Source organism: Chelmon rostratus, chromosome 8, assembly GCF_017976325.1.
Source record: "Chelmon rostratus isolate fCheRos1 chromosome 8, fCheRos1.pri, whole genome shotgun sequence".
Classification (NCBI taxonomy): Eukaryota; Metazoa; Chordata; class Actinopteri; order Chaetodontiformes; family Chaetodontidae; genus Chelmon; species Chelmon rostratus.
Window position 1 is genome coordinate 1465390 of NC_055665.1, and position 25510 is coordinate 1490899.

A 25510-nucleotide genomic window follows, 5' to 3' on the forward strand; every position below is an offset into this window, starting at 1 on the left:
AAAGAACATTTAAAATGTTCAGACGGATTAAATAAAGCCAAACTGAACAAAGGAAATGCTCATACGCTGATCTGGGTCAACACAGCCCTTCAGTTACAGCAGTGAGCTGCAGTGAGGGGGCTCTGTGGTCCTCTAAGTCCTGGATTTTGCCTCTAAGACTACACACAGGCTGCTCTCTCTTATTGCTGTAGGTCTTTGGTGCTTAAAAGGAAGGACCTTCAGGCAGTACTCAGGGTATAATTTAATCACTGAATCTTTATTTTTGATGTACAGGAATCACCAATCAAAGATGAAGTAGTAAAGCTCAGTGGTCATTTAAAAAAAAAGATGCAATTAAAACATGCAAACAGGAACAGTTTCGTCCCAGTTGGCAGATTCACACCAGTTGAGCCGCTTCCCCAATAAAAATCGGCCAAAAAATCATGTTTATCCGCCTGCTGTCGGCTGCAGAGCACAAAATGAGCTTTCTGACCCTCCTGCCGAGAGATGCTGAACCAAAAAAACCCAAATAATTTCAACCAAACAGATCATGACGGTGGAGCCTCCGTTTGAAACGTGCTCACACTTTAATGATGAGCTGGAGCTGCAACTGTGGATTCTTGTTATCATCGAGTACCAGAGAGATGTGCTCAACATGTGGAAAGACATTTGAGGAGCAGTAACCATGTTTCTATTTGATTATTGGTATGAATGTACATTTTATTTTGTTATCAGTCACACCTGTGTTTGGTCTTAATGCTGTGGCGTCTTCCTGAAATGTGCATTAATCGTTAGTTATTTCCTGAGACGTTTGCTCTGGTGGAAAAACGATCTAGGTGGACTGTTGAGCGGCTGCAATTAGTAAAAGTCTCCAGACCGAAGAAAAAACATGGCACCATTAATCCCTGTGCTGTTTCTCTCTTCTTTCACTTCTGTGTTTTTAATAGGAACAGAAGAGAAGATGTGATTCAGATGTAATCAGTGAAAACTGAGGCAAACTGTTGTTTACATGCTCGTATCCAGCCAACATCCCCACACACGTCACATTTAGGGCTGCAACTAATGATTATTTTTGTTGTCGACTAATCTATTGATTATTTTTTCGATTAGTCACAATTATCTTCTTTGTTTACAAACACCTATTTTGGGCTTCTGTTTAACCTAACTTGCTTAATAAACCTTCACACCTGTGAAAGTTACCCTGTTGTACTCTAACAGCATACATTTTTAAACAAATATATTAAAATAATGACACATAACACATGTATCTGTAACAGCTGATATATTTTTGAACATATATCACTCTGACCACAACAAAAAATAAATTAATTAAATAATACAAACTTAAAGTGCAAGTGGTCGTAAATAAAAATTCTTTGTAAACAACTAACTCAAAAAAGCTGCAGTTACCCAGAGACAATAATGTTTAAACCAACTAAGGAGTTGCTTTTACTTAAAGCAATTAAGTCCATAAAAATAAAAACAAAATAAAACAAAACATCCATTTTGACAGTTGGCAGTTAAAATACCTGAAACAAATTATCACTGATGTTTTACAGCTTAAATATGGAATTAATATGCTCCAAATCACACAGCTGATAAGTGAAAGATGTTTACAATTCAGTATGAACGCTCGTATCGACAGGGGCTGAAATTCAGTTTGTCAAAGCAGCTTCGCCTGTGATTCATTGATTTCTGGCGTAAAATACGCATTAACGTAAGTGACCTGGCGTTCCCTCAGCAAGCTTCCGACTGATAGACGTACGACACAAACCTATTATGTACGTGCATCTTAGGCGGACGGTTAATTAACCAGTTAGCGTTGTCTAGCTGCTTTATGAATTAAATAAATTTGCTAACCTCTACTACAAACCTGTCTCACCATTTTTTATCATGGCCTACGAGCCAGGTCGTGATAATGTAATTTAATGATAAAAGCATCTACTCGGCATCAGCGTTATTTGTGAACTCTGATCCAGTGACTCCGGGGTGTTGGTGTTTAAGGTGTTCGTGCATCGCCGTCGTGCTGCCATGAAATGATAATTGAGCTTCACATTACATATTCATATGCATATTCACATATTCATATTCATGCAAAAACAACTTGTCCTTCATCACTTTTGGCACTTTTCGTATATTTTGATTACACTTTTGTACTTTTACTTTACCTTTACTAAAGTTTGAATGCATGGATTTGGCTTGTAACACAGTATCTCTACACTGTGGTGTTGAAATGAATGGTCGTCTATCTAATGTCCCCAGAGGTCTTGGAAACATGGGGGCATGCATGCATGCGTGTGTGTGATTGTGGATGCATGTGAGGTATATGATCAGATGCATCAAATATCAAACATATGTTAGATTAAGCTTGATAAGAGGTAAAGTGATGTTTAAACTGCAAGCCACTCTCAGTGGTGGGATGTGAGACGACAGAGGACGGGCCAGCAAGAGGGGGTCCTGATGTGGGAGTGTATACAGGGGACTGTTCAGTGAATCCCCAACAGAGGTGGACGTGTATGGGTGAGAGTGGAGGAATGCACTCCTCAGTAAGACAGAACATGAACCTATTCATGAGTTAGGTAAGATATGGGTGGGGTAGGACAAACCATTATGCTATATATTGTACTGTTTCTTCATCATCATCATCACACCACTGCTCAGCAGGACCTGGCTGAGAAACATCACATTTGTGTGTCCACAGAGACACCCTGTTCCTCTCTGCATTAACGATGCCTTACAGTCTGAAAATGATGGCGAGGTGGTGGTGGTGGTGGTGGTGGTGACGGAGGCGGAGGCGGAGGTGTTCTGGCTCAGTGGGCCGTCTCCTCACTGTTGTCGTCTCTATTCTCTGATTACACCAAGTGAAGGAGGAGGAGGAAGAAGAAGAGCCAACGAGAAAAAAAGGAAGCGCAATTGAAAGTCTCAGGACTTAATGAAGAAGCCGACAGCCTTCTTATTTCTCTCACACGAGAATCTAATTAAAGAGCGCCAGAGTGAACCTGATGTGCTTATGAAGCGGGATCCAGAGAGGGATTATGCACTGGAGCTTTGAGGTTGCACATTTCACTGACAGCAGCAATCAGAGCCAATTAGCTGTGTCAGGCATGTTTGAAGGCCCACAGTAAAGACGCACAAAGTAAACGCTCCTTATTAACATATTGAACATTAAGACTTTGCTGCTGAGCTAAGCTAAGCTAAGCTAAGCTAAGCTGCTGCAGAGAACGGAAAGTTAACTTTGCACCTTCAGAATATATCAATGAAGCAAAACTTTAAGCTCAAATGTCCCACACTTTCCTCCATCAGTCAAACCAGCTGAAAAGTCAGCCGAAGTCACTGAAGACAGGACTCAAGTGTCCAAATATCAACCTTCACGTCACCTTTTCTGCTGCTTTGTGTGATGATCATGTCTTCACATGCAGTTAAAGGAATGATTCTTGGTCTGCACGCCCAGTAGACTATAAACACAGCTGCGTGCACGTCCACCGTCCGTCGCTGTTTCTGTTTGCTCCTGTGTCTTTAGGGTTTCTGCTCATTTTACTGATAACTGGCCTCAACTTCATTGCCTTGATTTTTAAACAGCTGTTAGGTTAGAAGTTTGTTGAGTTATGAGTGAGCTGATTTCCAGTTTCTCTGTCCCCGTCCTGCCGTCAGTGTATTAAGAGTACAGTGTGTGTATGTATATATATTCTGTGTGTATTTGCTGCCACAGCAAAACTAAATCTCTAGTCATTTGTGTAATCTTGAAGTGTTTGTGTACCTCGACAGGCAGTGCAGGGACATGGATTGAACTTGGTGGAGGAGGACAGCCAACCTCCTCGTGTTCCACAGGAAACATTTATATTTATAGAGGTCATTTTTATTTCTTTTGTGGATCTGAAGTCTGGCTTCTGGCTTCTGGCCGGGCAGATGATGGCTCTGATCCAGCTGTGTCAGTGGGGAAGCATCATCACCACTTCCTGTTTTGTAAACAGCCCATTATCGACTGTGTCCGTTCTATAGAAAGTCCTGCGAGCGGGATGGCTTGATGCAGAGCCGAACCTTTCAGACGTTTGCCTCCCGCTGAGGTGAAGTCAGGCTTTTCCCTCTAACCGAAAATTATTGTAGCTGAATGAGGCGATGAGTCAGTCTGAGTCTCCTCATGGAAAAACGGTTTTAAAGAGAATGTGCAGGAGATTTAATTCTCATTTATCCCAGGAAGGTTTTTCTGCACCTGTATTTAGAGTTTCTGCTCTCGTCTTCTCATCTTTTTTTTTTCTCGAAAAGGTTTATTGAGTTTTTTTACATATTAGCATAACAACAATTATACAACAACATCAACAGCGCTCAGTACAACGTTGGTCTAGACAGCCTGCACACGTGTGCTTCTCACATCTGACCAGAACAATGAAAAGGCTTCCCCTGTGAGATAAAAGGACTAGACAGATAAAATAGTCAAATAAATGAAATAAAATGAATATATAAATAAAAATACACCCCAGATCACAATTCTAGAAGTTTCAAGTTGTCAGGCTGTAATAATATGCAGGAAAGGAGCCAAAGGCTAGCCAGGGACAGCGCTCGAGAGTACTGAAGCCACTGTGGAGTTAGAAAAGCGACGATATGGAGTCCAAATATTCATAAACTGACCTTCTGACGAGTGAAGCAAGCAGGTCAGGTACTCAAGGGGAAAACACTCCATAATTATCTAATGCCAGTTTGATGTAGTGGGGGGTTTGTCACTTATCCAAGACAGAAAGATGTTCTTCCGTGCTGCATATGTAAGGATATTATACAGTCTTGTAGAGTCAACACCCACAGTAGAGTCTTGACTGTTGTAACCTAGGATCAAAGAAAGAGGGTCCATGTGTAACACAACACCAAATATATTTTCCAGATCTTGGAAAACATCCATCCAACATGTTTGAATTTTAGGACGGGACCAAATACAGTGAGTATAGGTGTAGGTCTCGTCTTCTCATCTTTAAAGTGAAACACACAGACTGCTCATTAAATTATACCTCACTTTTTTTCTCAGGACAAGGAAAATTTTCTTCTTACTTCGTTCTAGCAGTCGTGTTTGGCTGCAGAATCATCACTTTTCAGAAAAATGTGCTGCTTTGAAAGAAAAATAAGGAGCTTCTCATTTTTCTTTCTGTTACCTCTGTCAGTAAATATCTGTCGCTCTTCCTCGGCACAGACTCATCTGAGCTTAGCCTGCTTGATCACATGTTTGGATACTTAATGCAAACTGTCACGTCTTACGATGTGTTTTCCATTTTATGGAAAATATCACATCGTTCTTCATGTTAGCTCCCAGGATAATCACCCGCGTCTGTACCTCGGCTGCCTCTTCTGTTAATGATGCATTCAGTTTGTGCTGCAGGCAACTGAGAGAGAAAGGAAAGAAAAGTCCTGAGAGAGAGAAGCGTCACGGTGAAGAACTGAGGCAGAACACTAAAAATCCTGGTCCAGGACAGAAGACAAAGGATATTCTGATTCATATCATTTATTTTATCATTACCAGCTCAACCTCCAGTCTGCTGCTGTGGGGGGGGCACATGTGCATTTTCTTTCTAGCACAGTGCTGAATGTACCCAACATTAAAGCAACAGTGAGCCAGGAAACCTGACGGCATCACATTAGACTTTAAAAAAAATAAAAAACACCACAACAACGCACGAGTAGAAGCGTGTTGAAGGTTAGAGGCAGTGATATTTCCCATGACCTTTATTTTTGCAAGCAAAATCAAAGCCTCCATAACCAGGTGACAAGCCCGGAGGCACAGGGTTTCTGGACTCAAGAATGTAGACCACACACACAACAGCGAGGTTTCGATATAAAGGATGAATTTATTAACAAAAGTCGCTCAGGATGATATACAACAAAATAAACGAGGCTAGGTAACAAAGTACAACAAAAAGCGCTAAGGATTATTAAGACTGGCAAAGAACAAAACCAACAATGGCTCAAAAAGGCTCGGAGGTAAAGTAGCAAACAAAAGGCGCAAGGCAAGAGTAATCACAAAGGCTTGGTAACAAAGTACAAACAAAAGAACAAGACTAAATACAAGACTTACTAAGATAGCAGGAGACAAGGATCATGGAAAGCTAGATAGCACAGCAGTACAGGACATGGCACGAGACAATCTGGCACAGGACAAAGGGAGACGCGGACTATATATACACGAGTTAACAAGGAACAGGTGGAGACAGTTAGGGCGGGGCAGACAATCAGACAGGCGGGAAACACACCGAGAAGTCAAGGGCCTGAAACAAGAGCAGAGTTAGGTTTCACAATAAAACAGGAAGTGCAAGACAAGACATGACGCTCGTGAACAAAACACATTAACAGACTTGACGAGACATGACACCAGGATTTCTGTGTGGTTAAATCAGATTTCAAATTATTCTCACTGCATAAAATTTTGTTTGTAGAGACAATGCAAATTAGTTTACGGACAGAAAATGAAACGTCTTTAATCGATTCATAAAATTTCCGTCAAAGTCATTTTTTCAAGCAACAGCCCCAAACGTTGTAATTTGAGCTCCTCTGCTGCGAGGATCTGTGAGGATCTGTGAGGATCTGTGAGGATCTTCTGCTTTCCTTCTGCTTTATAGCCTTTTAAACTGATATTCTTTGTTTTAGTTGGTTTTGTGCGATTTGATGACGTCACTTCTGGATCCATTAAATTGTGATTTTTCACCATTTTCTGACTTTTAATGGAATTTAATCAATTCCTTGAGATAATGATTGTCAGGTTAATCAATACAGTTAATAAAATCATGATATATATAAATCAATCAATCTCTCTTTGTCTGTGGGGGTCATAATGTGGGCATACCTCTAATGCCATTTACATGACAGTGTCAGTAGTAGCACATGTAGCATGTTCCCTAACAGTGTGTGAGGGGCAGAGAGTACCAGTCGTAGCAGATGTTCAGATGCTTTGCACCAATCTTTGAGCTGAGGGGTGAAAGCACCGCAGCTCACTGCAGCATGCTTTGATATCGTTCTTCTTCAGGTAAAAGTCTGCAGGATGTTTGCCTTCAGTGTGTATAAAGACAGATGGTGCACTCGGCCTGTCATTGTGAAACTCGAGTGTAGTTTATTGTATGAAGTATATAGTATATATGAGTATAAGAGGCGGGTCAGGTCATAGCATCTCTAATGGATCAATTCTGATAAACATTTTGGAATAAATGGCGGGGCATTTTTAAAATGACGCTCTTTTGCCTGAACTCTTTACAGCCTCTTGAAAAAGATTTAAAGTTATTATCTTTTGTGTGAATGTGCGAGGAAACCAAAGGATCGTGGCATCTTGGCACCTTTTAGCTTAAGCGCAGCATTCAGACCTCAGACAGCAGAGTGAAGAGGAACGAGGCACAAAAAGGAGATTAAGAAGATAATTTCTTTTCCTCACATCCTATTTCCTGCGTCACCTTTTGCTTTTCTTCTCCTTCACCCCCGCAGTATGACTGCGTGACTCAAGTCTTTGATTTTTCCCCGACAACCTGGACGTGAAGACGATTACTGGCACAAACTGCAGTCAGAGAGCAAAGTTACTTTATTCTTGAAGTATCTGAGGTTTTTCTACACTTTGTGGATGATGTTCAGGTTCCAGCTGCTTTTCATGCTTCTGCAAAACAAAATCCTTTCATCCTCAGAGCTGTCACACTGGAGCTGGTCTCCTTTCATCTCGACACATCGGGGGGGGGGTCAGGAAGTGTGCGGGGGTCAGAGGTCAGGGGTGCTCCAGGCTCCTCCTGCCGGACCGTCAGTCTCTTTGCTCTTCCTGGTTTCGGGGTCGCGTCTGCGCTCCGACCTTTGGTACCGAGTCAGCCTGACGCAGCAGCGGTCCACGGCCTCATCCTGTCACTTCATCAGATAATATTCATGACTTCATCAGCTGTGGCAGCTCCCTCGTCACTAAATGAGAAACTGCTGCCGACCAAGACATTAAACATCATGTTCATACAGCCGCTTTTCTACAGCTGCTACTAAAGGCTCATTCACTGTGAAGCCTGGTCGCTGTAATTCTATATATAACCATAGTCTGCTCTTTTATTACAGCGAGACTGATTAATCAGCAGGTTGATACGTCTTCCAATATTAGTTTATTGAATACGTCTGTATCAGCGTAAACGTCAGCTGGAAAGTAACAAGAAATGTCAGATCGGTTTGAGGTCAGCGTCTCCGTCTCACTACAAAACCGGGTTCATATTGTTTTCAAGTCAAAGTCAACTTTATTGTCAGTTTCACCGTCAGTACAAGACATACAGAGGGATCAAACTATTCAAGATTCAAGATGTTTTATTGTCATTGAGCATGTCATGTCAATGAAATTTTCATTGCAACCCCCATGTTAGAAACAAGATAATAAGAAAGATAAGAAGGTTAGAAAGAATAAAATTAAGATAACTACAATAAAATAAACCAGCGTGCAATAAAAATGTTCGTAAATGCAATTAAAAATATACCAGAAAGAAAATATACTAAACATTAAACAATAAAATATGGAAGTGAAATGTGCCAACAGAATAAAATATACACAGTGAATAATATGGTTTCTCACAGTCCCACAGTGTGTTCAGAAATATAAAGATGACAAACGAGACAACGCTAAAGAAAAAACAGGAGAAGAGACAAACAAGACAAGTCTAAAAATGAGAACAGGCCCTCAACACGACTGAAAAGTACCAGAAATATACATTTTCATGATAAGTAGCTACCGCACACACACACACACACACACACAATGCAATGCAAAGTACAGTGGGTCCATTTTTAAGGAAAACTTATGAAAATAGAAGAAACTGTGTGGAGTATAAATGGAAATCATGTTAAAAAATGAGAGGTGAGTTCCTAAAAGTGCAGAATGAGTATTTTTAGATGAGTATTTTTAGCACAGGTAGGGGGAATAAAACACACACACACACACTCAGAGGAGCGTTGAAAGTGCAGCGATCCAGTTTCAGCAGGCTGTGAAGTCCTCTCGGCGGCGGCAGGGAGGGATCAATCGGAAGAAAGCTTTCAGCCCCGCGTGGTTTCTGTGGTTTCACCGTTCACTTCCTGCTCAGAGGTTATTAAAGCCTGAAACAATGGAGGCGGTGGGACAGGAACGGCGGGCCGGAGGAATGTCATCACGCCCCTGGAGACTTCCTGAGACTCTGACACGGCGACTCCGATGTGGAGGAAGCCGAGAAGCTCTCGCCATCAGAGAAACTGTTCGATCAGCATTTCTCAGCTGTAGTTCAGTTCATCTGGACCAAACAGAAAAATGGTTCATGGCTGGCTTTTAGTTCTGGTCCTTCCCATGTTCACAAACGAATCAGGGAGAGCAGGAAGTCAAATGGACGGACATGTGATTGGACAGTTCTGATGATGTCATGGATCCACAGGTTGTGACTGACAGCAGTCAGTGTGTACTTCACTGAACCTCAGATGTTTATTTATCTCCCCTCTCTGCTGACTTTTCATGGTGCAAAATGTCAAGAAACAAAGGCTGAAAGGCTGATCCAGTTTGAATGATGCAAAGGATGATGGGAACTGTGGTTCCAAAACTGAGAAAATCCATCAATCTTCACTTTTCATTTGGCCTTTCTGTTCTTCTTTTAGACTTTCAGGGTTCAGAATATCACATCTACATGGTTCATGTACTTCTGCCGCAGCGTCGCTCCTCTTCACTGTTTTGCAAGTTGTAGTTCGAGTCAACACGAATGATACAGCTGATCATTGTTTACATGACGCTTTGAGCAACATCAAGGCTTCAGTCATGTTCTGAAGTGTGTTTTTCAGGCCTTTATTTGATGATGCCTGTGAATATTCTCATTCATCCAGGTCATTGTCAGCTTTGGGGCATTCAATCGTTCGCAACTGGACCTCGTCAGTTTGTCTTAGAAGACGTTTCGCTTCATCAGTTCGTACGCAACCAGACTAGATAGGACAGCTCTAGTCCAATGAGATGGTGTTAGGTTCAAGTATTTATCCTCTCAGTGAGACCAACCCCCCAAACCAAGGATGGCATCACTCTATTGTGAGGCAACGATCCGCCATTAAGGCGGGGTGGGGTGCAACCCTTGGATGTCGACGACAGTCGTTTGCCTCGTTAGCGTCTCATTGTTGTCATTGGGGGGCTCCTGGAGCCATGTGTGAATGGCTTTGTTGCTTATCCTCAGAGGCTAAATCTCTGAATCTTTTTGGGAGAGATGAAAGGACAGCATTGTATGTGGGAGTCCTGCTGACGAGGTCCAGTTGCGAAATATTGAAAGCCCTAAAGCTTTATTTGATGATAGGAGAAAAGGGAGGGATGACATGCAGAGGACAGCTGGACTGTGGGGACACATCTGTTCAACACATCACCCTGAAGTGTTCTGCCTGTACTTCTTTCTTGTCTTTTTAGCTTTATCCTTTTGTCATTGTATTTGTCCTTCCTGTCATCTTATTCGTTTAACGTTCACTGAGTCACTCCGCTGTTTGAGCCGTTTGTGGTGTGTTGTAGCTGAAGAGTGCCTGCTGTCGTTTGTCCGTCATTCACCCGGATTTGGTAGCTGATACGCTGAGGCTCATCCAGCTCTGATGCACACACAGTTTTCTGGAGACCCTGTTTGAAATGAAATTTTGATTTTACCCACAGTGATGTTTGTCTGCTGCTCGCCGGACGTCTTCAGGAAGTTGATGGTTCAGTTCCGGCGGGAAGATCTTCCTCACGAGCAGTACGTCTTCTTCTACATCGACGTGTTCGCAGACAGCCTGAACTCCAAACACGGACAGCCGTGGGCCCGCGGAGACGAGGACGACGCCGTCGCCAAGGAGGCCTTCCAGGTACACGAGTTCGTTTCATCCAGGCCCTTTCAAACATAGGAGATTTGAAATCAGGTTCAGTCCGGTATCACACACTAAATGGACTTTACAGGCTCACGGTGAGCATCTCAGACCAAACCGGATCAGAAAGCTGCAAAAAGCCTGAGTTCATAAGCTTAAAGGACAAGTTCACAACACTTCAAGTCTTAAAACAACAGTTTATAAAACCGTTTGTGCGTCCTGTAGTAATTCTTCTTGTTCGTAGTGGACATTAAGAGATCCTCTCCTAGCGTGGGCACGGATCCACCGTCCTTCTGTGCAGAAATGTCTTCAAATGAGGCGATACCGTTAAAATCCCTCCACCTCCCCTGGAGACGTAGATCCAGCCCCAGCGGAGCTTTCAACACTAGAAACTGCTGCTTGCATCCTGCCATCAGTGATGGTCCAGCGTTGACACCAAGTCGCTTAAATGTACCGAAACTTTAATCACAGACAGGGAAAAACTTTCCAAATCATTTATTTAGAAAAGTCTCTGATGGACAGCCTGTTTGGTTTTTGGTTACCTTTCTTCTGGAAATATTTTCCAGACTGAGCTGGGAGGACACTGTCTGCAGTGCCCGTGTGTCTCTGTGTGATGCTGTTAAATGTCCTTCTTTTAATTAGACGTGATGCTTTCTGTTCCTTTTGGATTGGCACTGATTGTGTGACTGCAGCGTTTTTTTTTTCCCTCTGTATTGAAATCAGGGACCGAATCCATCCATCACACACAGAGTCTCAGACAGCTCTGATTGAATTTAATTGAAACCTTGGGGAACAATCCAGCCCTCCATTGTTCTCCGTCTCATTCACAATCACCAGTTTTTCTGCCAGGATAAAAAAAAAAGTCTCCGCCATCACACTGACTTAACGCTCATAAACTATATCTGCGGGTGGAAGGTCAGCAGACACCCCTCTGCAGCGGGCACGTACTTGGTGTTTTCAAAGGGAACTCTGGTCTGGTGTGTGGGGGGTTAAACACCGACCTGCTGCAGAACCTGATTTCCCAGGTTACTCAGAAGCGTCTCCTCTCTCATCACCGTCTTCATCTCTTTTGTGCTCGAAATTGTCTTTATTCTCTGCTGACCCTCCTTCCCACACACACACACACACACACACACACACACACACACAAACACACACACACACACACACACACACAAACACACACACACACACACTCACACACACACACACACACACACACACACACACACACACAGCATTGTCTGCTTCTGTTCTGCTTGTCTGATGTCTTTCTTTCTTTCTCTTTTGGCTGTGAAGTATATTTTCGTCTTCTTTCTGCAGCTGACAGGGAAACTCTTCTCACACACGTTCAGATACAGAACAAATCAGCACACTTTTGATTTAATTGGACGTTGGCGCAGCCCGGTTTAGATCTTACAGCTTCCAGAAAGAGAACAAACGCTGTCTTTAGTGGAAATCATGTCGCTCTGTGGCGGGTTGAACCTGCACTTTTTGTGTGAAAAGCCTGAAAGAGATTCAGTTTTTCAGATACTTCGACTTCTTTTGCTGCAGAAAAACACTGAACAGCCCGAGTCCAGTCCTGTTTGCCAGCCTCTGCTCTGCACGCCTGGTGTTGTCTGTCCACAGCCTGTGATGAGTGTCTGCTGACGACTGATAAACAGCAGTTGCAGTATTTAGGATTTGACAGCTGCTGCTTCCCTGAGCCTTTGGAAACATTAGGAAGATAGAAATATAATAATAAATCATTTTTGTGTCTTTGCTAAAATGACAAGTGGAGTTTTACCATCCAGGACAGTTATTTTATATATCGTGGACAGAAATACTGATGGAGACTGATGAAGGAGGAGAAAGCCCACTGAGGTCCAGGTGTTGGTGCAACAGAGGCTAGCTAGCAGCCTTTAGCTCTCTGTTCAGTCTGACCTCAGATCTGACTACTTCTGAGGGAGGTGTTGCACCTTGTGCTTCATATTTAAGAACATTCATGAACATGTTTATCCTGTATTACAGATGTTTATCCTGGATGGCCTAGTTCTATATTTTTATTTCACTATTTTTTCTTATTTTGTATTGTATTTTACTTGAAAGCTGTTCTTTACTTGAAAGTAATTCTTGTTCTTATTTTGCATGCCTTTGTGTTTCCACCCTTTGAGCTGCTGGAACTGCAAATTTCTCTTTGGAGATGAATAAAGTATCCATCTATCTATCTATCTATCTATCTATCTATCTATCTATCTATCTATCTATCTATCTATCTATCTATCGTTCTATCGTTCTATCGTTCTATCTATCGTTCTATCGTTCTATTGTTAGCATTGCCGAGCTGTAAAAGGGTGGAGGTGAATGAGCGTGCAGCGGGATGAAGCGCCGCCCTTCTCGGTAAATAAAGATTAAATAAGGCGAAGGATGAGCCGGGCCGCGATGTTGACGACTGGTCATCGAGACCAAAGACAACAGAGGAGCTGCAGTCCAATAACATCTGTGTGTTTAGAGAGACAACAGGTTGACAGAGTGAAGCAACATTCAGGAATTCACTCAGTGTGATGAAGACACAACAAACCTGAAGAGGAACACGTCACACCACAGTAAAGAAGCATTGATCTGAATCAAAATGAATCAGTGACGTAAAGAGCAGAAGAAATGTGTTGAGCAGGAAACACAATGTGCATCACTGCTGTGTTTGATGTGACCAGAAACTAAAACCTTTGGGCTTTTGAACAGTTCAGACTGTTGTTTGACGTTGTCTGGTGACGTTCAGCACCCTCAGGTAGACGAGGGTTGATGTGTCTTCGCCCGACAGACAAACGAAGCAAATGTCAGTTCCTGAACAGTTCCTGGTGGAGACCAGGTCATGTGGTTCAGGTGTGCTTGCTGGTTTCTGTACACATGACGCCTATTTCCTGTCTGTCCTGCAGAGGGATCTGCCCTCTCTCGCTCCTCCTGAAGTTTCTTCCTTTTTATTTTCATGTTAAATGTTGTTTTTAGGACAGAGGGACGCACCATCATGTCCTGACATACAGTAAAGTTTATTATAGTTTCTATGATGTGTATCTGTGAGGCAGGAAGACAGACCTTCACAGTCCACCGCTGCAGCTTCACCCCTCACCTCTGTACGTCCTGCAAGTTGTGAACACTGTTAAGTTATGATTGGACAGTCTGACACGTCTCTCTAAAATGTCACAACAAGACGCAACGATCATCTAATCTGACGCAGCGACCACGTCAAAAGACGGCTCTAATGTGTGGTCTGATCCCAGAGTAACGCCTGTAAGGCTGTGCACGCCATGTCTGACTGGTGGGACCTCTCAGGAAAAGCTGAGCACCAGGTTTGACTTTGACCGCCGCAGGAGGGACAGATGACTTGTTCAGGTGTCCTCCGGTCATTCATGATCAGGTGGAAAGACAGTCTGTCTGAACTCGCAAAGCAGCAACTCCTCTTCTCGTTCCACCTCCAAATCAAACAACATGAAGTTTCTACCCATTTCATTTCACCCATCGAATTTACCAACAACTGTTGACTTGTAGTCTTTTTTAGTCTCATCGTTACTGTATAAGATGTAGAACAATATTTAGTGGTTAATCAGTCTGTGTTCATCAGAAAAGTTATTCAAATCTTTGTCTTCCTGTTTTCAGAGTGTGAAGATCCTGACGTACCGAGAGCCTCAGAACGCCGAGTACGAAGAGTTCGTCAGCAACCTGAAGACGGACGCCCGGAAAATGTTCAACTACACCATCGAGGACTCACTGGTGAGTGTGTGTGTGTGTGTGTGTGTGTGTGTGTGAGCGAGTGAGCATGAATATGAATATATTTCATGGATCCATGGAATGAAAATCGTCTTGTCTGCTCCTTTAAAACAATGGAAATCAGTTTGCACCTTCCATGAAAAACAGGACCTGTTTTATTTCTTGCTCAGAAAAATATGTTAGATGTTTGCTTCAGTGATCTGGAAATCAGACAAACAGCCTGTTTTCAGCTTTGTGACGATGCATTTTCAGCTGATCCAAGAGGCTTTTTAAACAGTTTATTTAGCTGAAGAAGACATGAAGGAAAACTTCATCCTTCAGTTTATCACAAACATTCAACACATCTGGAGATACGAGCTTTTCACTGGACAGGAAGGAATCTGAAGAGTAACTAGTAACTTAAGCTGTCAGATAAATGTAGTGGAGTATATTAAATATTATATATTTATTTCTGAGATGTAGTAGAAGTATGAAGTTGTATAAAATGGAAGTATTAATGGAGACAGGTACTTCAAATTTGTGTACACTCAAGTACAGTACTTGAGTGAATATACTTACTGTATATACTAATAGTTACATTCTACCACTGAACACAGCTGATTACATGTCAGAGGAAAAGGAGTTTACAGGGTTCAGCTGAACATCAGCAGGAAGTGTTGGACGTCCTCAGGCCTCACTGCCGGTGGACGAAGACAAACCTGATCTCATAAAAACAGTAAATGAGGTCGTCAAACGTGACGAATGTGATGAAACAATGTAAAGATGAAGACAGACATTATGATGCAAATGTAATGTAATTAGTGTCAGTGCAGCTGGGGAGGCTAATTTAGTGTGCTGATCTTATCCTGTCCTGACACACACACACACACACACACACACACACACACACACACACACACGGATGAATTGGTAGACAGATGCAGTAGATGACAGCTAAGAACAATGAATTAATTGAAGTGAAAACCTTTTTTGGCCCGTCCCGCTCACTCTAGTTTTTATAAAACAAACAGGAGGAGGGTTAGGGTTAGGGGACTATTTTCAGCGGCGGATGAATCCACATTTGGTCTTCTATTTTCTGTGATTCCATTACTGTGAGCAGAGAGAACGTTTTCTCTGTAAACTGTGTTCAAACAAACAAATCAGCAAAGGTGGAGAATCAAATTGTACCATTTTAACAGTTTGCATGGCAACAACATGTCCTCAGTGATGATGGGCTGTGTGTGAAGTGTGTCCAGCAATCTGCCAGTTCACATCTCCATCTGTTTACAAGCAGATTTTTCACCGGTAAACAGAAGCAGAGAGCAGGGGGGGTGTTAATGAAACAGATATCTGGAGCTGACACATACACAAAAGATCCAGTCGGTGTGTTTTGTAAAGGACGGCAGGTCCTTGAGTTCATGGTTGTTCCAGATTTTGAGGACATTCTGAGACTCCACAGCCCGTCGAATAGAGCGCTGACACCCGAGGTGTGTGTGTTTGTGTGAAATGTCTCACACGTTACTGGCAGTTTGGACGGTAAAGCTTGAAACAACACAGAAACCAGACGGATGAACGGTGCACATGCACGAACAGCCTCCGTGATATTTGTGAAAACTGATGTGTGCAGACCAGCACACACACACACACACACACACACACACACACACACACTCTGAGGTGATGGCGATGGATGTGATCTAATATTCTAATCATAAAAAGCTGTTTTTTTAGGCCGTCAGCTGCTTTAGCTGATTGTGTGACTTCTTAACAGGCTGCGGTGCATCTATAAAGACTGCTTTTCCTCTGCTGAATATGAAGCTGCAGCCAGCAGGAGGTTAGCTTAGCTTAGCACAGAGACTGGAAACAGCTAGCCTGGCTTAATTAACACATCATGTCTCGTCACCAAAGTGTTTAAATGAACATTTACTGTTTCATGATGGGTTCTGGGCCGGACTTCTTAGCTCTGAGCAGTTGCACAATAACCTGAGACCAGGCCTGAGGCTCCAGGATGTCACAGCTCCTAGCCAAGATATAGTTCGGTACATAAACCCCCTAAAAACGGTGAAAATGCATCTGATGAAAACACTGTGTGTGAATATTTCTGTCTTTGCCTGCAGAGAGTTTCATGCATCTGGCCCCCGTTGGCTGTGTTTACAGCTACTGATGATCCAAACACAATACAAGGCAGACATCCTCCAGATGTGGCCGAGCAGATCCGACCACATTCCGCTCATGATGCGTTTACGCCTGCAAAAAAATGTGTTTTTCCTAATCCAGATAACGTGTCAGTGAACAGATCATTTTAATAGCAGGTGTGAATGGGGTCTGAAAGATAAAAAAGCAGTTGTTTGAGGATGGAGTTGGGCTAGCTGTTTCCCCCTGTTTCCAGTCTTTGTGCTAAGCTAGGCTAAGCACATCCTGGATCAATCTGTCCTGGATGCACAGAGCTGAAACAGCTGCTAAATCCGGGTTGTCCAGCACTTTCCTGACTGCTGTTATCAGCTCGAGCGTCTTACAGGACACCGGATTGTCCCTTATCACACACCATATGTGTGTGAGTTAGAGGTTGTCTGGCCGTTAATCAGCAGCACACAGACAGCTGAGGGACGCTAATGTAGTTAACAGACACAGTGCTCAACACTACACACACTACACACACACACACACCGAGGTATAATAAGATGACACCACAGTGGTCCCTGTGGAGAAACTGGATACATCAAAGGAAAAAAGGACCATTAGGACATAAACACAACACGACCAACAGTCATGACTGTTTTTGAACTACAGGTGACCTTTGACCCTTTCAGGCATGTATAATGACCACCAGGTGCTTTGCTCATCATGATGATTCATTTTTACTTTCCAAGAGGCGTTTCCTGGTCCTCGTCCTCTTGATGTCGGTCTGATCTCAGCCTGCTCGCTGGAGCAGCCTCATTAAAAGCAGCAGAGAGGGACGACCCGACCAGCAGTTCTGTCGTTTCCAGCCTTTAGTTTTTCACCCGTTAACCAGCGTTTCACGCCGTTTCTCACAGCTCCAGGTCACAAAACTTCAGCCGCTGTCATCAGCCGCTTGGTTTTATTTAAGGTCCATCACCTGGTGCTCAGATCTGACCTTCAGGGTGTCGAGAGGAACGCTGGTGGATAACACGTTCAGCTGTGATTTAAACCTTCACATCCAGACACACTGTGTTAGCTTTGAGTGAAACAAAGCTAAGATGCTGTTTTGTGTGAGACTTCAGCAGGATGACTACACACTGACATAGTTTGACTTGGGAGGAGTAAAGAGGAGGTGGTGGTGAGGTTAACACTGCTGTCTCACACCTGGGTGGTGCTCCGGTTCCCTCCCACAGTCCAAACTCACGCAGGTTAACAGGCGACTCTGAAGGTGTGAACGTGAGCGTGAAGGGTTCTCACATTAATGCTGGTTTTCAGTACAGTCAACATACTGGTGTCTTTTATGAATGATTTTATTCTGTCCGTCATCGTCCAGATGAACATCATCGCCGGAGGATTTTACGACGGGTTGATGCTCTACGCTCACGCTCTGAACGAGACCCTGTCGCTGTCCGCCGGCCGGCCTCCGGGCAGAGTCGTCACCAAGAGGATGTGGAATCGAACCTTCCACGGTTGGTGCCTTTTCAGCATTTCTGTGTCGTTTTAAGTCTGCTTATGTTTTGTGTTAATGTGATCGCAGAAGGGGGACTTCCACTGCTTCTTCTTCTGTCACCTGTTAATCACATGTTAATATTCATTTGTTTTTGGTCTATATTCACTCACTTTAGTTGTTTAATGTGCATTAATTCAGAGCAGTGAGGATGCTGCATCAGATCCATGCACTCACAGCTAACCTGACAGAATTCACAAATGCCTCCATGAGTAAATTAATCTATTCCATTAATATGAGCTGATATCTGCTTATAAATGCAGCCGGTTTGTCTGGTTGCAGGGAATTAAACTGGTAAATTACACTGAATTTCTGACCTTCAGGCTGGAGGTTTTAGTAAATGTTTTGCACGTTTGTTGTCTGCTGTTGGTTCATTAACTCTCTGTGCTGTTAAGGTAAAACTGCACACATGTTCATCTTAAAGGATAACTTGTGTTTTTTACAACCTGGACCTTATTTGTAGCATTAAATACGACCATTTACTCACCCAGACAACTTTGGTGGCATTTGGAGTCGTTTTGAAGAAATTAGCCCCAGAGGAGCGGCGCGTATATCCGTATAATGCGAGTACTCTGGGCATCCATGTGCAGCCTCTATATAACGCATAATCTGCAGAAACTCGTTCATATTCCAATATTTAGTTCTGATATGCTGGTGCTATTCCCCTCTGAGCCGGCGGTCGGCTAGTTTAGCTGTAGTTTGGCACAGCTATGGTTCTTTTTTGCGTATTCGTAGCCGACCGCCGCAGTGCGCGGCGTTCGGTAATGACATCATCCGTGTCAGAGGTAGTTGTCTAGAGACGCCGGACGTTGATAACATGCCACCGCCGGCTCAGAGGGGAATAGCACCAGCATATCATAACTAAATATTGGAATATGAACGAGTTTCTGCAGATTATGCGTTATATGGAGGCTGCGCATGGATGCCCCGAGTACTCGCATTATACGGATATACGCGCCGCTCCTCTGGGGGTAATTTCTTCAAAATGACTCCAAATGCCACCAAAGTTGTCTGGGTGAGTAAATGGTCGTATTTAATGCTACAAATAAGGTCCAGGTTGTAAAAAACGAAAGTTATCCTTTAATGCTGATGTTTCTCATCAGCTGTAAAGAGTGATGCAGCAGCAGGCTGGATGTGAACAGCTGGAGCTGTTTCTTACTGATTCAGTGATCATTTAGTTTCATTCACACTCAGTTTAAATGAACACTGCAGCTTTAGTTTGTCTGAAGAGCTTTGGTCTGGAATGAATCCGGCCGCCTGAGGACCGCGGCGGCCACTCGAGTGAAACGACCGCTGACGCTGAGGTCAAATTCACTCTGAGATGCTGCTGAGGTGATTATATGTGAGGACACCTATTCACCAGGTGATGCTGCAGGCGATGCTGTCCGTGTCCTGTCGTCCTGCGGGAGAGACGACTGTTAGAAACACTGAGATAACAATCTGATTAATCCTGAAATATTTGTTTTTATTCTTCTCTTAAAATGGACCAAGGTAATACAGAATATATATTTCATAGAGCATTTAAAGTTTTCTTTCCTTCTTCCTGACGACCACATCGACTGATGTATTAATTTATTCTGACTTGACTTTTGTTTAATATTTAAAGCTACAGTGTGATGTGAAGCAGTCTTGATTCAGCTGAATTCATCCGTCTGTGTTGTTTGTCATTCATTCCATCCAAGCTTCAGTTTGCTGTGAGGGAATTTGATGTTATTGAAAGGCTGCACCAGGCAAAGATGGAGGGGGGCAGGTGATACAGAGAGGTGGTGCAGTGGGTGGTGTAATGCATTTAAATTTAAAAGAATCACAATAATATTACTAACAAGCGTTCAGTGATTCAGCTCCAGTTTTAGTCTAAGTTCTCTCTAACTGGTGACTCTGAGGTCTGTGATAAGTCTGGACCTTGGACCCGAGAGCCGGCTCTTGTTGTTGGCTTCTGTCGGTCTCATTGTGTCGTATTTCCCTCTTCAGAGATCTTATCTTAAAGCTCATATCTGTAACGCTGCACCCGCATCTAGTGCCTGTTTTCTACGCAACCTACCAAGAATGTACAGTATGTTCTGCTCAGATATCAGCTCGGCAGGAAATAAAAACTCATTTATCTGCAGCTGTTAGAAACAAAGGGGGGGGGTCTAAGGGTTTGTAGCCCTGACTGACTCACAGCTGGACTGGAGTCCTGAACTCAAACACTGATTTGATGTTTAAAAGTCGGAGGTCAAAGACGCGGTCAGCTCACGGTTCTGTTCGATAAAAAAAAATTAAAACATGTGCACGAGATACTAATTCTTCCCTGAAGATAGTAACTTGTTCCCTCAAGATAGTAACTTGTTCCCTCAAGATAGTAACTTGTTCCCTCAAGATAGTGACTTGTTCCCTCAAGATACTAATTCGTTCCCTCAAGATAGTAACTTGTTCCCTCGAGATACTAATTCGTTCCCTCAAGATAGTAACTTGTTCCCTCGAGATAGTAACTTGTTCCCTCAAGATAGTAACTTGTTCCCTCAAGATAGTGACTTGTTCCCTCAAGATACTAATTCATTCCCTCAAGATAGTAACTTGTTCCCTCAAGATAGTAACTTGTTCCCTCAAGATACTAATTCGTTCCCTCAAGATAGTAACTTGTTCCCTCAAGATACTAATTCGTTCCCTCAAGATAGTAACTTGTTCCCTCAAGATAGTAACTCGTTCCCACAAAATAATGATTTGTGGCCATGAAATAGGTATAATGTGCGCTCAGACACCTCCAGCGCACCCTCTGTGGGGTCTAAGGAAGAGGCATTAGAGGGGCTAAAGCGACCCGATGGACAGGGACAGTCTGAATTTTATTTTAGGCTGGGAATGAGCTACAAAGACATTCTGAAAAGCCTGGCATTGCAAGGAACCATCATTACCGAAAGACATTTGAACAGGATATTGAGAGCCAGGTTGCTTTACCAGCGAATGTACGACTTGGACTCCGGGATAGATTTCATTGTTAACCAACTACAAGGCCCTGGAAAGGATCACGGTTACAGGTGGATGTTTCCAAAGTGTAAACAACACGGTGTTTCAATCAGAAAAGAAGACGTCAGGATCCTCCTCTCTCTACTGGACCCCATCGGTTCCCAGGTTCGCCAGACCAGAAGGAGGCTATATTTTGCTCAGGGACCCAACTTTGTGTGGCTCATAGACTCGTATGACAAACTGAAGCCATATGGTGTAGGTATTAATGGCTGCATCGACGGGTTTTCACGCAACATCATTTGGCTGCGGGCCGCCTTCACTAACAGCGACCCGAAAGTTATTGGGGGACACTTTGTGGAAGCAGTTGGGAGCTGTGGGGGATGCCCGAGGCTCGTACGAACTGACATGGGCACAGCCTAAAATCAATTCTATCAGACTGTCCCTGTCCATCGGGTCGCTTTAGCCCCTCTAATGCCTCTTCCTTAGACCCCACAGAGGGTGCGCTGGAGCTGTCTGTGCGCACATTATACCTATTCCATGGCACAAATTATTATTTTGTGGGAACGGATTACTATCTTGAGGGAACAAGTTACTATCTTGAGGGAACAAGTTACTATCTTGAGGGAGCAAGTTAGTATCTTGAGGGAACAAGTTAGTATCTCGTGCGCACGTTTTAATTTTTTTTACCATGTCATCTCCGGGGCTCCGTACGAGCCCAGGATTCGAAACCCTCACCATATATTCGACATGTAATCTCTGGATGTCAGAAGCAGCGCTGACTTTTTAACAGTTGTTTGGACTTTTGCTGCTTTGTCAGGTGGCGACTGTGGCTTGTCCTAATGATGTGTAGATAAAGGAGCATGTTAGTGGTGTTAGCTGTCATTAGCATTAATTGACATCAAAGAACAGGAAGCAGGAACATCATAAATGTGTCTGCATTGACCTTTAATTGAATGATTCTGACAGAGTCTGCTGTTCACAGCTGCTGCATGAAAAGCTTTTTTAACTGCAGCCTCTGATTGGAGAACTGTGACACACAGCTGTCCACCGTTTACCTTCATTAAGTCACATGCAAATGACGCCAAGCTGCTGCAAAGTCAACCCCGAAACCATCACGTAAACTGCTTCACCAAACACTTCTTATTTGGCTGTTTCTGTCATCATTGCAAGCCCGTTAACGGGGGGGGGGCAACCGGGTATGTTGTCCCGGGCCTCAGGACCATAGGGGCCCCTGAATGACCCTTAATCTATTTCACTTTACTTTCACATATTTCTTTTTAATAAATAAATCATTGCCTGATGAATTAAATATTATTTTCTACTCAACATATACTTAAAAACTTTAACATATTAAATATTTCAAATATATATATTTTCCTTTTTCTGCACAACACCCCTACCCCGCACTTAAGGAGGGAGGGGAGGGGGGTGCTGTGGGGGCCCTATGATGGTCTCTTGTCCCCGGGCCCCAGCAAGTCTGTTGACAGCCCTGCATCATTGTACTAATTAGCTGTTGAATCATCCACCTGTGCTGCAGACTGGTGGTGCTGTGTGTTCTCATCCTGCTGCTCTGCATCAACCAGACAGCGACATGCTGCTGTCGCTGTGATTGGCTCGGCAGTTTCGCGGTGAGGAGATGAGTGACGCGACTGGCTGAGAGCGTATTTATTAATCACCACACCTGCTGAAAATGAGCCGGCCAAAGCGGAGATAACGAGGTTCAGCTGTCACAATCAGTCCAGGACCAGTGTTCCTCCGTGTGAGTTCTGAGGTTTCTTAGTGAGGATGCAGGAAGTCTTCCATCACCCATCATGTAACTTCCTAATATCAGAAAAAAGAAACGTTTCTGGAGAATAGCATCAGCATTAGCATCATCATGCTAACAATGTTACTACCTAAGTTAATTTCATGAGTTCCACTGGACGATCCACTGGATCTTTAGTCAAATTAACTCATAAATGTCACTTCTGGAAATGATTATTAAAGAGTTTCAACTTGAAGCTGACATATTAATCTAAGTTCATAATGAAGTGAAATTTTATTTAGTAGAACTTATTACGAGATTTTACAGTGCAAAGAGAGAGTCCTGACAGTGACTGAAAGGATATTTTATCATCTTTCTACAGATTTCTTTTGCAGCAGTGAGGTATTAAATGTCTGTCGGTGTGCCTCGTTTCCCATGTAGAGGTCTGTGTCGTGTTACGCTAAAGAGTTCTGCAGATTCATTTTTTACCTCTAAAACTCGCAGGTTATCTTTGCAGTTCTGACATCCGTCGAAACCGCGTCGTACAGAAGAAAGCGGAGCTGGATTACAGCTTCATCGTCGCTGTTTGATCCATAAAACTCAAACCAGATGAGCCTGTATGGGACTTTTCCCGACCTTTACTCAAGCGAAGGCGCAGGGATCGTTTCATCAGTGTTGACCCTCCAGTCCACTGTTTTCTATTGGCCAGGTCTATTTTTACCAGATCGGCGTGTTTCTCTGACATGTGAAGTTCACTTTGTATATATAAGCTTACACTGGTTGCAGCCCTGTTTCCTAGATATTACGTCGACATGACAACACCTTGTCGACCTGTAGTGACTGTTTACCTGGTGACTGTCGCAACAAAAGAGATGGATTTATTGTCACCATGATAACTTTCCAGAGTTGTCTCATCATGAAACTCTGTTGCCCACGTTGGACTTCCTGGATTGAATTCCATCGTTTCACCTGTACCTGAAACAGGTGAGAGTGCCTGGTAACATGATTCAGCCACTTCCTGTGGACATGAGGAAGTCCATCAGCCCTGTTTGTCTCTGGTCTACAGGGCAGTGAGCAGGTCACTTATGTTACCGATGTGAAGCATGTGAACGTTGGCTTGCGGTGTAGTGGCTGTTAATATTTTTGTTGTTGTCAGCTCCTGGCAGAGCTGGAAAAACGAAGCTGAAGTTAACGTGAATGTGGCGTTTGAGTCGTGGTGGTGAAGCCTTGAACAGGCTGCTTCGCGTCTCTGAGACTGGAAAAGACACATCGGGTCCTTCCAGCTCCTGGACGGACGAGCAGATGTTTCCCCTCTGCTTCTCTTCAGGATCCCGGGGAGGAAACGGCGAGGGAAGGAGAATGCCAGCGCTCGGCCTCCTCGCCTGAGTCCTGCCGGCGACAGAAAGCAGAGATCGGTTCAGCTGTCGGTCTTTGGCTTCCCTGGAAGCACGTTTCCATTTTCTGTGTCACAGGAATTGTTTCCACTTCATCCTGATGCTGCGCTGCGTTCAAGGGTCTATTAATAAGATGCAGGTGGGAGGCACGTGGCAGGAAACCGCTCTCTGTCATTTGGACTGTTAGTGCTGTAAGAGGTTTGTTTGTTGTGGATTTCGAAACGGCTGAATGTCTCTCAGCCAATCAGAACTGAGAACTAGAAGAACTGTAGTGATTTTGGATGTGTGGGCCAAACCAATTAATTGATCGACCTCTCAGTATAGTATATGTCAGAGTAACGTCCTGTCAGCTGTTACACTGTCCACCAGTCTCATGTCATATCATCACAGATCAGGTTTTTGTTAGTCCCGGCTTGAAGTGGCACCATTACAGCAGCTTACTTCAAGAAATGTGTGAGGAGATGAACCAGGACTGACATCTAAATCTAAATTATGCCTTTAAGTGATTGGTTGCTGACGTGGCGTGCTGAAACTGACCTGAAGCCAGTCGTAGCCTGGAAATGAGGAAATCAACATATCACTGATTCTTGAAACTTTGGCAAAAACATGTCCCACTAAGAAAAGTGCTAATTCTGTTGGAAATAATTAACATTTTCATGAAAAAAAGAATCAAGGTTATAATCAGGGGGTCCTTTGCACATATGTAAGGTTCTTTTATAGGTTCATTTTTATTTTTTATTAATTCAATGATTATATGCTGGTCTATTGCCTACAAAACCAGTTGTCCTCAGGTAGGAGATAATAATTTCAACTTGATTAAAAAAACAAAAAGTAATTATTGAATTGAACAATATCTTAACCACATGAAAGAGTCATTAAAACATGTATTAAAAACTACAAACAGGGAGCTTTGAACAATATTTACTATTATTTTGTGGTTGCTCAAAATGTGTCCCACACATTCGTCACCACCGTCAAAGGGAGTTTTATTACAATATGTTTCTTCAGTGCTGTTGAGTTATTAAAGTAATCGTCTCTTTTAATACTAAAATATGTTTGTTAAATAAAAAAACATTACTTTTTTGATTAGACTTAAAGTAAACATTGCATGATGTTAAATCTTTTTATGCGTGAAACAGTATAAAAAATGAACAAAAGTGAGTATTCAACATTTAACAGCATATATGTAGAATGCCAGATAATGATTTTAAAACTATAAATACATATTAGACCAAATAAATAAAAGAAAATTGCTTTTTA

At 43.1% G+C, this 25510-nt stretch overlaps 1 protein-coding gene across 1 annotated transcript in view; it reads left to right on the forward strand.

Annotated features, from left to right (window-relative positions):
• The window catches only part of LOC121610390 (atrial natriuretic peptide receptor 1-like), a 76950-nt gene that overhangs the window by 23202 nt on the left and 28238 nt on the right, over positions 1-25510 (forward strand). Inside the window, exons 3-5 of the mRNA XM_041942463.1 lie at positions 10592-10779; positions 14413-14526; positions 17996-18131. Coding sequence (XP_041798397.1) covers positions 10592-10779; positions 14413-14526; positions 17996-18131 — 438 coding nt within the window. The remainder of the gene's footprint in view (positions 1-10591; positions 10780-14412; positions 14527-17995; positions 18132-25510) is intronic.